Raw genomic sequence first — 15,939 nt, 5'->3', positions numbered from 1 at the left:
AGTCTGTCCCGCCTCTCTCCCTCCCAGTCTGTCCCCCTCTCTCTCTCTCTCCCCCCCAGTCTGTCCCCCTCTCAGCCCCTCACCTCAGCGCGGGTCTTCTTGGACAGAACCCTCAGCCAGTTGCCGATCATGGTGAGGATGGAGGCGAAGTAGGCCAGACCCAGCAGGATCCAGAACCACACCAGGGGCTTGTAGAGGTGGTCACTGTCCTCCTGGTCCCCTGGGGAGGAGAGAGGAGGACCGGCTGAACACCAGTACAGGGAGCAGAGGAGAGAGGGGAGTGGGGAGAGGGGAGAGGAGAGAGGAGAGAGGAGAGAGGAGAGAGGGGAGAGGGGAGAGGAGAGAGGGGAGAGGAGAGAGGAGAGAGGAGAGAGGGGAGAGGAGAGAGGAGAGAGGAGAGAGGAGAGAGGAGAGAGGAGAGAGGGGAGAGGAGCAGTGGTTGTCATGGTGAAACAGCGCGCTGACACATGTCCAAGCGGAGCACCTGCCACATAGTCCCCGAAGCCCACGGTGGTCAGGGTGATGACCACGAAGTACGTCGCCTCCAGGAGGGTCCAGTTCTCCACCTTCTGGAACACCAGGGTCGGCACGGCAACAAACAGCAGGCAGCCAATCAGGATGAAGAGAACCGCCGAGATCACGCGGACGATGGTAGGACTGACTTTCCACTTCTGATGGAGAGGAGAGAGGAGGTGAGAGGAGGGAGATATGGAAGGGGGCGGGGGGGATGAGGAAGAAGAGAAACCAGTATCATACCAGGAATATGGCCTCGATCTTCGCAATCCCTCGTCTCAGGCCTGTTCCCAGGTGGTCTCCCACTCCAGCCAGCAGGATTCCAAACATTGGGATACCAATCAAAGCATAGAAGATGCAGAAGATCTGGCCACCTTCCGTCTTGGGGGAGATATTCCCAAAGCCTGGAAAAATGGGAGTAGTTTATGAGCAGTCAGGGAAGAGAGATTCCCCAGCGATGGTTTTGACAGAAATTCATTATTTGCTTTGGCAACACTGATTGTACCCATCGGTCATGCTAATACAGCACCCGGAATTGAATTGAATTGAATTGTGTGCTGAGATTCGCCACCAGAGGTCGTGAGAGTGCTGGGTATCAGTGGTGAATTATGAGACGGTGAAACTCACCGATTACAGCTCATCGGTGAGGGTAGTGATGACAGTGTTTGACTGCGGTGTGGGACTCGCCAACAACGGTGATGACTCACCAACGATGCTGATGACTCACCGATGGGTGTTTGACGGTGGTGATGACGGTGTTTGTGGTATTGATGGTGTTTGACTGTGGTGATGATGGTGTTTGACGGTGGTGATGATGGTGTTTGACGGTGGTGATGACTCACCGACGGTGGTGATGATGGTGTTTGACGGTGGTGATGACTCACCGATGGTGGTGATGATGGTGTTTGTGGTATTGATGGTGTTTGACGGTGGTGATGACTCACCGATGGTGGTGATGATGGTGTTTGCCGGTGGTGATGATGGTGTTTGACAGTGGTGATGACTCACCGATGGTGGTGATGATGGTGTTTGACGGTGGTGATGATGGTGTTTGACGGTGGTGATGACTCACCGATGGTGGTGATGATGGTGTTTGACGGTGGTGTTGATGGTGTTTGACGGTGGTGATGATGGTGTTTGCCGGTGGTGATGATGGTGTTTGACTGTGGTGATGATGGTGTTTGCCGGTGGTGATGATGGTGTTTGACGGTGGTGATGATGGTGTTTGACGGTGGTGATGACTCACCGATGGTGGTGATGATGGTGTTTGCCGGTGGTGATGATGGTGTTTGACGGTGGTGTTTGCCGGTGGTGATGATGGTGTTTGACGGTGGTGATGATGGTGTTTGCCGGTGGTGATGATGGTGTTTGACGGTGGTGTTTGCCGGTGGTGATGATGGTGTTTGACGGTGGTGATGATGGTGTTTGACGGTGGTGATGATGGTGTTTGCCGGTGGTGATGACTCACCGATGGTGGTGATGATAGTCCCGGAGAAGAAGAAGGCGCTGGCCAGGTCCCAGCGGCTTGTGAAGGCAGTGGTGTTGAGCGGGTCGACTCCTGAGCCCACAGCATCTGCCACCTCCTGCACAGACAGACAGAGAAACACGCAGGTGGACAGACATTAGAGGAATTGCGTACAGTCCCAGTCTCTCCAGTACGAGTCTCCCCGTACAGTCCCAGTGCGTCCAGTACCTTGATCAGCAGGTCCAGCTGCTCGGCGCTCACACAGCTGTGGTTGCCCAGGAAACCCCGCTTGCTGTCGGCGATGTTGCCGTGCTGCTGCGTCTCCCAGGGAGACTCCAGGGTGCGGAAGACCACGGCGCCCAGCACCAGGTACAGCAGCACGGCCGTGAAGATCGCCAGGAGAGTGGACCACCGCATGCCTCCGGCCCGCCGGCGCCCCCTGGCGCTGCCCCCTGCGCTGCCCCGCCTTAGAATGGACTCCCGCGAGCCGTAACTGGGCAGCAAGCGCCCGGGGGCACAATCGTCATGGTAGCTGTGTCCGTCCGGAGGAGGAGGCGGGGGCACTGAGACAGAGGAGAGGGGGTTCAGCGCGGGGAGAGGGGATACGGCGTCCGCGCGGGAACCTCGGCTGTCTGAGCCAGCGGCCCCTCCTCCCGCCTGTGGACAGCAGCACTCCTGAGATTTACTGCTCTCCACCACATTAACAATAACACTGACACAGGGCCTGGAGAGAGACAGGGAGACAGGGAGAGAGACAGGGAGACAGGGCCTGGAGAGAGACAGGGAGAGAGACAGGGAGACAGGGCCTGGAGAGAGACAGGGAGACAGGGAGAGAGACAGGGAGACAGGGAGACAGGGCCTGGAGAGAGACAGGGAGACAGGGCCTGGAGAGAGACAGGGAGAGAGACAGGCAGACAGGGAGAGAGACAGGGAGACAGGGAGACAGGGCCTGGAGAGAGACAGGGAGAGAGACAGGCAGACAGGGAGAGAGACAGGGAGACAGGGCCCGGAGAGAGCCGGGCAGACAGGGAGAGAGACAGGGAGACAGGGCCCGGAGAGAGCCGGGCAGACAGGGAGAGAGACAGGGAGACAGGGAGACAGGGCCTGGAGAGAGACAGGGAGAGAGACAGGCAGACAGGGAGAGAGACAGGGAGACAGGGCCTGGAGAGAGCCGGGCAGACAGGGAGAGAGACAGGGAGACAGAGCCTGGAGAGAGACAGGGAGACAGGGCCTGGAGAGAGACAGGGAGACAGGGCCTGGAGAGAGCCGGGCAGACAGGGAGAGAGACAGGGAGACAGAGCCTGGAGAGAGACAGGGAGACAGAGCCTGGAGAGAGCCGGGCAGACAGGGAGACAGGGAGAGAGACAGGGAGACAGGGCCTGGAGAGAGCCTGGCAGACAGGGAGAGAGACAAGGAGACAGAGCCTGGAGAGAGACAGGGAGACAGGGCCTGGAGAGAGACAGGGACACAGAGCCTGGAGAGAGACAGGGAGACAGGGAGAGAGACAGGGAGACAGGGCCTGGAGAGAGACAGGGAGACAGAGCCTGGAGAGAGCCGGGGAGACAGGGAGAGAGACAGGGAGAGAGAGCCTGGAGAGAGACTGGCAGACAGGGGGAGAGACAGTGAGACAGGGAGACAGAGAGAGACAGGGAGACAGGGCCAGGAGAGAGCCTGGCAGACAAGGAGAGAGAGAAATAGGGAGAGAGACAGGGAGACAGGGAGAGAGATACTGGGAGACAGGGAGACAGACATGGAGAGATTCTGGGAGAGGGATACTGGGAGACAGGGAAACAGACAGGAAGAGATTCTGGGAAATGTTCTGCTCTTCAGACTTCAGTGCACAAACAGTCTCGCTGGCAGACTTCGCCAGCACACAGGGAAACACTCACGTATTCAGACAGTCCCCTCTGTACCACACCAGTCACCTCACACAGGGACACACTGGTGTATTCAGACAGTCCCCTCTGTACCACACCGGTCACCTCACACAGGGACACACTGGTGTATTCAGACAGTCCCCTCTGTACCACACCGGTCACCTCACACAGGGACACACTGGTGTATTCAGACAGTCCCTCTGTACCACACCAGTCACCTCACACAGGGACACACTGGTGTATTCAGACAGTCCCCTCTGTACCACACCAGTCACCTCACACAGGGACACACTGGTGTATTCAGACAGTCCCTCTGTACCACACCAGTCACCTCACACAGGTGCAGCCATGACACCACGGTCAACAGCACCGGGCGCGAGCTGCTCCAGCTCTGTCAAGGGCTGGGCCTGTACATCGTCAACGGCAGGACTAGAGGGGACTCTCTAGGCAGGTTCACCTACAGCTCAGCTCTGGGCAGCAGTGTGGTGGACTACGCCATCACCGACCTGGACCCCTCCTGTATCAGTGCCTTCACTGTCAGGCCACAAACTCCCCTCTCCGACCACAGCCAGATCACACTCTACATGAAGAGAGCACACCAGCACAGAGACACACTGACACAGCCCAGCCTCTACAGCAGATGGAGTCAACATTGAGATGCTGAGACACAGCAGCCCAAAGTTGCAACAAGCCCTGCTCAAACTCCTCAATCTCATCATGACAGCTGGATGTTTCCCCGAGGCCTGGAACCAAGGACTGATCACGCCCATCTATAAGAGTGGAGACAGACTTGATCCCAACAACGACCGGGGCATCTGTGTGAACAGTAACCTGGGGAAGGTATTCTGCAGTATCCTGAACACGCGAATACTGGCCTTCCTTACTGAACACCGTGTCCTGAGCAAGAGTCAGATTGGCTTCTTACCAGATCAACGCACATCCATTCATATTTATATCCTGTACAAAAACATGTTCACCAAAAGTAACTTTTTTCCTGCTTTATTGATTTCCAGAAAGCATCTGACTCAATTTGGCTTGAAGGACTGTTTTACAGATGTCTCCAAAGTGGTGTAGGGGGTAAAGTGTATGATGTAATTAAGTCAATGTACTCAGGGAGCAAATGTGCAGTGAAAATTGAAAATAAAAGAAAATAATTCTTCACTTAGAGTCATGGGGTGAGACAGGGCAGCAGCCTGAGCCCAGCACTGTATCTATATCTATGAGTTAATACTGTATATCTATATTATATGAGTTAGCAGGAATGTTAAAACAGTCTACAGCTCCTGGTCTCACACTACATGACACAGAGATCAAGTTCCTGCTCTACGCATATGACCTGGTCCTGCTGTTGCCCACAGGACAGGGGCTGCAGCAGAGCCTGGGCACTGCCAGCCCATCTGGACCCAGAACAGCAGAGCCTGGCACTGCTGGAGCAGTACTGTCAGTCCTGGGCACTGCCAGCCCATCTGGACCCAGAACAGCAGAGCCTGGCACTGCTGGAGCAGTACTGTCAGTCCTGGGCACTGCCAGTCCATCTGGACCCAGAACAGCAGAGCCTGGCACTGCTGGAGCAGGACTGTCAGACCTGGGCACTGCCAGCCCATCTGGACCCAGAACAGCAGAGCCTGGCACTGCTGGAGCAGTACTGTCAGTCCTGGGCACTGCCAGTCCATCTGGACCCAGAACAGCAGAGCCTGGCACTGCTGGAGCAGTACTGTCAGACCTGGGCACTGACAGTCAATCTGGACAAGACCAGAGTCATGGTTTTCCAGAAGAAAGCCAGACCTCAGGGAAACAAGTATCACTTCACACTGAACAACACACTGAAGCACACATCCAGCTACACACACCAATGACTGTCAATCAGTTCATCTGGGAGTCTTGACCTGGCAGTGAAGGCACTGAGGGAGAAGGTACACAGAGCTTTCTACAGTATTAGAAGACTCTATAACATTAAACCCCCATAAAAATCTGGCTCCAAATATTTCAAAGTGTAATCCAACCCATTGCCCTATACGGAAGTGAAGTGTGGGGTCCCCTCGCAGACCAGGAGTACACTCAATGGGACAAACACCCCACATCTGTAGAAACATCCTCCGTGTCCTGAGAAAAACATCTAATAACGGGTGCAGGGCCGAATTAGGCCAGTACCCACTATTGATAAACATACAGAAAAGAGTATTAAAGTATTGGCTACACCTAAAAAACAGCGACCAAAATTCCTACCACCACAAAGCCAAGAGCTGAGCCCAAAACAGAGCCCCCTGAGCCAGCTGGTCCTGAGGCTTACTGACCTGAGCCACACCGACACTAACCAGCCTCAGGACAGCACTGCTAGAGCACCACAACCCAGACTCAACCACATCACAGCACAGATCAAACAGCAATATCTCACACACTGGGACACACACACACAAACACAACATAAACTGGAATGCAACAGAACCCTAAACAGACAATACACACTAGCCGATAATTTGACCAAGATAAATAACAGCAAAAAGATACAGGTCTGCCTGTGACCAGTGTCTGTGTCCAGGCTGTGGTCACTGAGCCTGACAAAGTACAGGCTCAGTGACCACAGCCTGGCCATAGAAACTGGGTGACACAGGCAGACCTGGCTGTCCAGAGAGGACAGGCTCAGTGACCACAGCCTGGACACAGACACTGGACACAGGCAGACCTGGCTGTCTAGAGAGGACAGGCTCAGTGACCACGGCCTGGCCATAGAAACTGGACACAGGTAGACCTGGCTGTCCAGAGAGGACAGGCTCAGTGACCACAGACCGGACACAGACACTGGACACAGGCAGACCTGGCTGCCCAGAGAGGACAGGCTCAGTGACCACAGCCTGGACACAGACACTGGTCACAGGCAGACCTGGCTGCCCAGAGAGGACAGGCTCAGTGACCACAGCCTGGACACAGACACTGGTCACAGGCAGACCTGGCTGTCCAGAGAGGACAGGCTGTGCTCCCACTGCCAGCGGGGAGAAACAGAGACAGAGGTGCACTTTCTGATGTACCGTGAGGAATACTCCGGGACTAGACAAACATTCTTTCCTAAAATAACAAACGTACTCCCAGAATTCCCACACCTGCCAGAATCAGAACAGCTCCTAATCCTACTGGGAGAGGGAGGAGGGAACTCAGCTGAACTGGCAGCCCAGTATGTGATCTCCTGTCCCAGCCTGAGGAACAGCCCCTCTCAGTAAATAATAGTCTCATGTGTTGTCTGTAAATATTTACCTCTTTGTTCTTACTGTATATTTCTGTAAATATCTTGTTGATTGTTATCGCCTTGGCAACACTTTAATTCACTGTCATGCCAATAAAGCACTTTGAACTGAGGATTGAGAGAGAGAGAGAGGGAGAGATACTGGGAGAGAGGGAGAGATACTGGGAGAGAGGGAGAGAGAGACTGGGAGAGAGGGAGAGAGAGACTGAGAGAGAGGGAGAGATACTGGGAGAGAGGGACAGAGAGACTGGGAGAGAGAGAGATAGTGGGAGAGAGGGACAGAGAGACTGGGAGAGAGGGAGAGAGAGACTGGGAGAGAGGGAGAGATACTGGGAGAGAGGGAGATAGTGGGAGAGATACTGGGAGAGAGGGAGGGAGATACTGGGAGAGAGGGACAGAAAGACTGGGAGAGAGGGAGAGATACTGGGAGAGAGGGAGAGAGAGAGACTATGAGAGAGGGACAGAGATATTGGGAGAGAGGGACAGAGAGACTGGGAGAGAGAGAGATACTGGGAGAGATACTGGGAGAGAGGAAGGGAGATACTGGGAGAGAGGGAGAGATACTGGAAGAGAGGGAGGGAGATAGTGGGAGAGAGGGAGAGAGATACTAGGAGAGAGAGAGAATAACTGGGAGAGAGGCAGAGTGATACTGGGAGATACTGTATCTCAGCTCCAGATACAGAAACAGCCAGCATCCTGTATAGATCTGTGTGAGTGGAAGAAATGCTGTTTCTTTTTACTCCACAAAATCACCATTACTTGAAGAGTTTTTGAACTGTCTCCAGTTCTCTCATGACTGCTGTGTTCTCAGGGCTGAGAAATGGCCTTCCTTCCAAAACCGAATTCCCCTAATTCCACACACACGTTGAGTGAAGATTGCAAATTCATCTACTGCATTTTTCTCCGGAAATTTACAGCACAATGAGATTGGACACCACTTACACACCTACTGCAGGGTGATATGGCACTGTCAGACTGTGGGACAGTAACACTGTCAGACTGGGGGACAGCAACACTGTCAGACTGTGGGACAGTAACACTGTCAGACTGGGGGACAGCAACACTGTCAGACTGTGGGACAGTAACACTGTCAGACTGGGGGACAGTAACACTGTCAGACTGGGGGACAGCAACACTGTCAGACTGGGGGACAGCAACACTGTCAGACTGTGGGACAGTAACACTGTCAGACTGGGGGACAGCAACACTGTCAGACTGTGGGACAGTAACACTGTCAGACTGGGGGACAGCAACACTGTCAGACTGTGGGACAGTAACACTGTCAGACTGGGGGACAGCAACACTGTCAGACTGTGGGACAGTAACACTGTCAGACTGGGGGACAGTAACACTGTCAGACTGGGGGACAGTAACACTGTCAGACTGGGGGACAGCAACACTGTCAGACTGTGGGACAGTAACACTGTCAGACTGGGGGACAGCAACACTGTCAGACTGGGGGACAGTAACAGTGTAAAGACACTGTCAGACTGGAGATACAGCTGTAAAGACACACTGTCAGACTGGAGATACAGCTGTAAAGACACACTGTCAGACTGGAGATACAGCTGTAAAGACACACTGTCAGACTGGAGATACAGCTGTAAAGACACTGTCAGACTGGAGATACAGCTGTAAAGACACACTGTCAGACTGGAGATACAGCTGTAAAGACACACTGTCAGACTGGAGATACAGCTGTAAAGACACACTGTCAGACTGGAGATACAGCTGTAAAGACACACTGTCAGACTGGAGATACAGCTGTAAAGACACACTGTCAGACTGGAGATACAGCTGTAAAGACACACTGTCAGACTGGAGATACAGCTGTAAAGACACACTGTCAGACTGGAGATACAGCTGTAAAGACACTGTCAGACTGGAGATACAGCTGTAAAGACACTGTCAGACTGGAGATACAGCTGTAAAGACACACTGTCAGACTGGAGATACAGCTGTAAAGACACACTGTGAGACTGGAGATACAGCTGTAAAGACACACTGTCAGACTGGAGATACAGCTGTAAAGACACTGTCAGACTGGAGATACAGCTGTAAAGACACACTGTCAGACTGGAGATACAGCTGTAAAGACACACTGTCAGACTGGAGATACAGCTGTAAAGACACACTGTGAGACTGGAGATACAGCTGTAAAGACACTGTGAGACTGGAGATACAGCTGTAAAGACACTGTCAGACTGGAGATACAGCTGTAAAGACACACTGTCAGACTGGAGATACAGCTGTAAAGACACACTGTCAGACTGGAGATACAGCTGTAAAGACACACTGTCAGACTGGAGATACAGCTGTAAAGACACTGTGAGACTGGAGATACAGCTGTAAAGACACTGTCAGACTGGAGATACAGCTGTAAAGACACACTGTCAGACTGGAGATACAGCTGTAAAGACACACTGTCAGACTGGAGATACAGCTGTAAAGACACTGTGAGACTGGAGATACAGCTGTAAAGACACACTGTCAGACTGGAGATACAGCTGTAAAGACACACTGTCAGACTGGAGATACAGCTGTAAAGACACACTGTCAGACTGGAGATACAGGTGTAAAGACACACTGTCAGACTGGAGATACAGCTGTAAAGACACTGTGAGACTGGAGATACAGCTGTAAAGACACTGTGAGACTGGAGATACAGCTGTAAAGACACACTGTCAGACTGGAGATACAGCTGTAAAGACACTGTGAGACTGGAGATACAGCTGTAAAGACACACTGTGAGACTGGAGATACAGCTGTAAAGACACACTGTCAGACTGGAGATACAGCTGTAAAGACACACTGTCAGACTGGAGATACAGCTGTAAAGACACACTGTCAGACTGGAGATACAGCTGTAAAGACACACTGTCAGACTGGAGATACAGCTGTAAAGACACACTGTCAGACTGGAGATACAGCTGTAAAGACACACTGTCAGACTGGAGATACAGCTGTAAAGACACTGTCAGACTGGAGATACAGCTGTAAAGACACACTGTCAGACTGGAGATACAGCTGTAAAGACACACTGTGAGACTGGAGATACAGCTGTAAAGACACACTGTCAGACTGGAGATACAGCTGTAGACACACTGTCAGACTGGAGATACAGCTGTAAAGACACACTGTCAGACTGGAGATACAGCTGTAAAGACACACTGTCAGACTGGAGATACAGCTGTAAAGACACTGTGAGACTGGAGATACAGCTGTAAAGACACACTGTGAGACTGGAGATACAGCTGTAAAGACACACTGTCAGACTGGAGATACAGCTGTAAAGACACTGTGAGACTGGAGATACAGCTGTAAAGACACTGTGAGACTGGAGATACAGCTGTAAAGACACTGTGAGACTGGAGATACAGCTGTAAAGACACACTGTCAGACTGGAGATACAGCTGTAAAGACACACTGTCAGACTGGAGATACAGCTGTAAAGACACACTGTCAGACTGGAGATACAGCTGTAAAGACACACTGTCAGACTGGAGATACAGCTGTAAAGACACTGTCAGACTGGAGATACAGCTGTAAAGACACACTGTCAGACTGGAGATACAGCTGTAAAGACACACTGTCAGACTGGAGATACAGCTGTAAAGACACTGTCAGACTGGAGATACAGCTGTAAAGACACACTGTCAGACTGGAGATACAGCTGTAAAGACACACTGTCAGACTGGAGATACAGCTGTAGACACACTGTCAGACTGGAGATACCACTGTAAAGACACACTGTCAGACTGGAGATACAGCTGTAAAGACACACTGTCAGACTGGAGATACAGCTGTAAAGACACACTGTCAGACTGGAGATACAGCTGTAAAGACACTGTCAGACTGGAGATACAGCTGTAAAGACACACTGTCAGACTGGAGATACAGCTGTAAAGACACACTGTCAGACTGGAGATACAGCTGTAAAGACACTCTGTCAGACTGGAGATACAGCTGTAAAGACACACTGTCAGACTGGAGATACAGCTGTAAAGACACACTGTCAGACTGGAGATACAGCTGTAAAGACACTGTCAGACTGGAGATACAGCTGTAAAGACACTCTGTCAGACTGGAGATACAGCTGTAAAGACACACTGTCAGACTGGAGATACAGCTGTAAAGACACACTGTCAGACTGGAGATACAGCTGTAAAGACACACTGTCAGACTGGAGATACAGCTGTAAAGACACTGTGAGACTGGAGATACCACTGTAAAGACACACTGTCAGACTGGAGATACAGCTGTAAAGACACACTGTCAGACTGGAGATACAGCTGTAAAGACACACTGTCAGACTGGAGATACAGCTGTAAAGACACTGTGAGACTGGAGATACAGCTGTAAAGACACACTGTCAGACTGGAGATACAGCTGTAAAGACACACTGTCAGACTGGAGATACAGCTGTAAAGACACACTGTCAGACTGGAGATACAGCTGTAAAGACACTCTGTCAGACTGGAGATACAGCTGTAAAGACACACTGTGAGACTGGAGATACAGCTGTAAAGACACACTGTCAGACTGGAGATACAGCTGTAAAGACACACTGTGAGACTGGAGATACAGCTGTAAAGACACACTGTCAGACTGGAGATACAGCTGTAAAGACACTCTGTCAGACTGGAGATACAGCTGTAAAGACACACTGTCAGACTGGAGATACAGCTGTAAAGACACACTGTCAGACTGGAGATACAGCTGTAAAGACACACTGTCAGACTGGAGATACCGCTGTCAGACCCATCAGCGGAAAGCCCTGCTCTTACCTCGGAGCTGTGGGCTGCTCTGCTGTCCCGCGCGGTCGGGGAGGCAGTAGGAGGATCGGCGTCTGTCTCTCAGCCCTCCTCTCTGCTGCCGGGTGTCTGGGAGCGCAGAGCGACACTGAGCCTGTGCTTTATCACGAGCCGTCTCTATCTCCCGGCCAGGGAGCAGGGAGGAGGGAGGAGGGAGGAGGGAGGAGGGAGGGGCAGGTCTCCACTGCAGACAGGCAGGCTGGGCAGTGCTGAGGGATTCTCCCCTCTCTCCTCTCCCTCCTGCCTCCTCCCTGCCCCTGCTGGACGATCCCCAAGCCTCTCCGGATTTATTCCCTCTTTTCCATAGGAAACAGAGTCTTCTCCATCTGTGAGTGCGAGTGTGTGTGCACACTGGGGCAATGCAGTCTGGTCTGTGTGTGAGTGTGTGTGAGTGTGTGTGCACACTGGGGCACTGCAGTCTGCTCTGTGTGTGTCTGAGTGCGAGTGTGTGTGCACACTGGGGCACTGCAGTCTGCTCTGTGTGTGTGTGAGTGTGTGTGCACACTGGGGCACTGCAGTCTGGTCTGTGTGTGAGTGTGTGTGAGTGTGTGTGCACACTGGGGCACTGCAGTCTGCTCTGTGTGTGTCTGAGTGTGAGTGTGTGTGCACACTGGGGCACTGCAGTCCGGTCTGTGTGTGTCTGAGTGTGAGTGTGTGTGCACACTGGGGCACTGCAGTCTGGTCTGTGTGTGTCTGAGTGTGAGTGTGTGTGCACACTGGGGCAATGCAGTCTGGTCTGTGTGTGAGTGTGAGAGTGTGAGTGTGTGAGTGAGTGTATCTGTGTGTGTGTGAGAGTGTGAGTTATGAGAGTGTGATTGTGAGTGTGTGAGAGTGTGTGTGAGTTAATGTGTTAATGTGTGTGAGTGAGTGTGTGTGCACACTGGGGCAATGCAGTCCAGTTTGTGTGTGTGTGAGTGAGTCTGAATGAGTGAGTCTGAATGAGTGTGTGTGAGAGAGTGTCTGTGTGAGAGAGTGTGTGTGTGTGTGAGAGAGTGTGAGTGTGTGTGTGTGTGTGAGTGTGTGAGAGTGTGTGTGCACACTCACTGGTCTGTGGGCCACAGTCTCCCAGCCTGTCCAGCTGTCCTGTAGCCTTCTTCTCCCGCTGTGGCTCCCGGGGGTGTCAGGTTGAAAGCAGTGACCCCTCTGGAATGCCCATAAAGCACAGCGCTGACAGACGCCCCCCCCCCCCCGCCCCCCGGCACTGCGCCAGGCCCGTCCTGAACCGGGAGAGACCATCCGTCTGCCCGCGGTTAAAGAGACACACCGTTTACTCTGCTGTCCTCCTGTCTGCTCCTTCATCAACAAAGTGCCTAGAAACTGTCTGGGACAACACAGAGACCACGTCACCCCAGGACACCGGACTGACCACATCAACACACCATCCTCATCCTCAGATCTGTAGAGTAACTGTAGACACTCAGTCCAGCTCCTCTGTATCTTCACATTAACACACCATCCTCATCCTCAGATCTGTAGAGTAACTGTAGAGACACTCAGCCCAGCTCCTCTGTATCTTCACATTAACACACCCTCCTCATCCTCAGATCTGTAGAGTAACTGTAGAGACACTCAGTCCAGCTCCTCTGTATCTTCACATTAACACACCATCCTCATCCTCAGATCTGTAGAGTAACTGTAGAGACACTCATCCCAGCTCCTCTGTATCTTCACATTAACACTCCATCCTCATCCTCAGATCTGTAGAGTAACTGTAGAGACACTCAGCCCAGCTCCTCTGTATCTTCACATTAACACACCATCCTCATCCTCAGATCTGTAGAGTAACTGTAGAGACACTCAGTCCAGCTCCTCTGTATCTTCACATTAACACACCATCCTCATCCTCAAATCTGTAGAGTAACTGTAGAGACACTCATCCCAGCTCCTCTGTATCTTCACATTAACACTCCATCCTCATCCTCAGATCTGTAGAGTAACTGTAGAGACACTCAGCCCAGCTCCTCTGTATCTTCACATTAACACACCATCCTCATCCTCAGATCTGTAGAGTAACTGTAGAGACACTCAGTCCAGCTCCTCTGTATCTTCACATTAACACACCATCCTCATCCTCAGATCTGTAGAGTAACTGTAGAGACACTCAGCCCAGCTCCTCTGTATCTTCACATTAACACACCATCCTCATCCTCAGATCTGTAGAGTAACTGTAGAGACACTCAGCACAGCTCCTCTGTATCTTCACATTAACACACCATCCTCATCCTCAGATCTGTAGAGTAACTGTAGAGACACTCAGCCCAGATACTGAATTTCTTCAGTACTCTGACAGCTGTGATTAAATTATTTCTGCGGTCCAGTTTAATCAGATAGATAAATACATCTGGGCCCGTTTGAAATGAAACTGTGATATACCGTGGTAAAGGCAGGCCCTCCGCCGAGAGCCCTGACGGTTCAGAAATTAAAAGCCCTGTCCCGCGCGCAGCCGGCTGTCCGGACAGGCGGGGAGCAGTAATGGACTGATGGCTCTCTCGCTGCTGCGCTGGGCTGTTTAAGCTGGGCTGGCTGCCAGCGCTGCCACAGCAGCAAAAACATTCGGCTCTCACAAGTATTAAGAAGCGTGCCGTCTGCCCCGGGCCCCGGTCCAGGAGGCTCGATTCGCGACCCGACCCGCCCCGCCGGTCAGTCAGCGGGCCAGCGACGCGGGGCTGATGGGCCGCCGAGCGGCGCGCAACGGCAATGACCTTCCCCCGCTCGCCGGGGGCGGCGGGGAAGGTGGTTCCACAGCTCCACCACCACGACATCGCCGGGGGCAGGCCTGGGGCTCTCCCGCCACCAGCGCCCCCTGCTGGACAAACTGCGCCTGCACTTCACCGAGACCGGTTTGACAAAGGCGGGGCCACAGGACGGACAAAATCGCTCCGTCTCCTCCCTCCCCCGCCAGCTCGGACCCGTGCTCTTGAGCCCCACGCCACCCCTCCGAACCAAACCGGGCGGCGCCGAGAGGGCCCGCCTAGAACGTCCACAGCTGCTGTGAAGACACACGGGACGCCTCTCGCTGCGGACGCTCTCTATGCCCCTGGAGGAAGACACACCAGTGGCACCTGTCACGACACCTGCGGGGTCTGGCGAAGAGACGAGCTGGACACCTGAGACACCAGGGCGCGTCTCCGGGCTGTGTCTGAGGGCAGGGACACGACAGCTGTGCGGACCTGATCTTCAACGACCCCGTTTCATCCTGTTTCATAAAACACCCCCGTGTCCCGGGCGCCTGCTGAATCCCATGTGCTCGCGTGCGGATTGTAAATATGACTGTTGTAGCAATAAGAACGAAAGCCGTCGTGTCCTTCTGCTCCAGCAAAGTGCATCTGAACCTCAATAAAAACCCCAGCCTGAGACCCAGACACACCCTGCGGCTCGGTCTCCCAGAGACACGCAGCACCACCCGACCGGACCCCAGAACTGGGCCGCAGAACCTTTAACAGCATCTTCCTTTTACAGCAGCAAGTTGGAAACGTAGTGTTAAATAGCTAGGTAAGGATAATAATAATAATAATAATAATAATAATAATAATACCCCCCCCAGATCGGTGCAGGATTCCAGGCTTACTTGTCTGCTGGCTCTCCACGCTGGTTCTGCTGTGACCCGGGTCACGCTGGCAGGACGGGTCAGACTGGACCGTACTGAGGGTTCAGCCGCTGAGACGGACTCTGCTCGTCTGGTCCGGACTGGGAGACTGAGCACCCTCTCAGAAGAGCCGGGGAGAGGGGGGAGGGAGACGGGGAGGGTGCAGTGGGGGGCCCAAGTTATAATCCACCTTCCATTCCCTTGACTTACTTATTTATTTACTTTATTGTGTCTTTTATTCTAAGTGCTTTTCAGTCTAAGCTCATGTTAAACCCCGAAAGTGGCGGCCGGATCACATTCTTGATGACGCGAGGATTCTGGCCGGGAAATTGATTTTGAATCGAGTGAAGGAGGCTTACTGTGTCTGTTACTGAGGGGGCGACAGGCCTGCAGACCCCAGACTGGACACACGCTGACCAGCCTGTCTGGACTGGACTGCACACACA

The 15,939-nt window shown here is 52.8% G+C and overlaps 1 protein-coding gene and 1 long non-coding RNA gene across 2 annotated transcripts in view; one reads left to right on the top strand and one right to left on the bottom strand.

The window, feature by feature from the left end:
* The window catches only part of LOC148646527 (potassium channel subfamily K member 4-like), a 15,198-nt gene extending 1,452 nt beyond the window's left edge, over positions 1-13,746 (bottom strand). The window contains exons 1-6 of the mRNA XM_088609092.1: positions 11,881-13,746; positions 2,207-2,541; positions 1,982-2,096; positions 757-917; positions 485-671; positions 84-220 (exon numbers count right to left, since the gene is read on the bottom strand). Of these exons, the coding sequence (XP_088465218.1) occupies positions 84-220; positions 485-671; positions 757-917; positions 1,982-2,096; positions 2,207-2,395 (789 nt within the window). The 5' untranslated portion in view covers positions 2,396-2,541; positions 11,881-13,746. The remainder of the gene's footprint in view (positions 1-83; positions 221-484; positions 672-756; positions 918-1,981; positions 2,097-2,206; positions 2,542-11,880) is intronic.
* LOC148646520 (uncharacterized) overlaps positions 1-15,939 on the top strand; it is an 83,732-nt gene that overhangs the window by 8,584 nt on the left and 59,209 nt on the right. The gene's annotated exons all lie outside the window — the stretch shown is intronic.

This window comes from Lepisosteus platostomus, chromosome 16 (assembly GCF_059453375.1).
Source record: "Lepisosteus platostomus isolate fLepPlt1 chromosome 16, fLepPlt1.hap1, whole genome shotgun sequence".
NCBI classification, from domain to species: domain Eukaryota; kingdom Metazoa; phylum Chordata; class Actinopteri; order Semionotiformes; family Lepisosteidae; genus Lepisosteus; species Lepisosteus platostomus.
The sequence above is the reverse complement of the archived record's forward strand: the minus strand, read 5'-3'. Positions and strand labels throughout refer to the sequence as shown.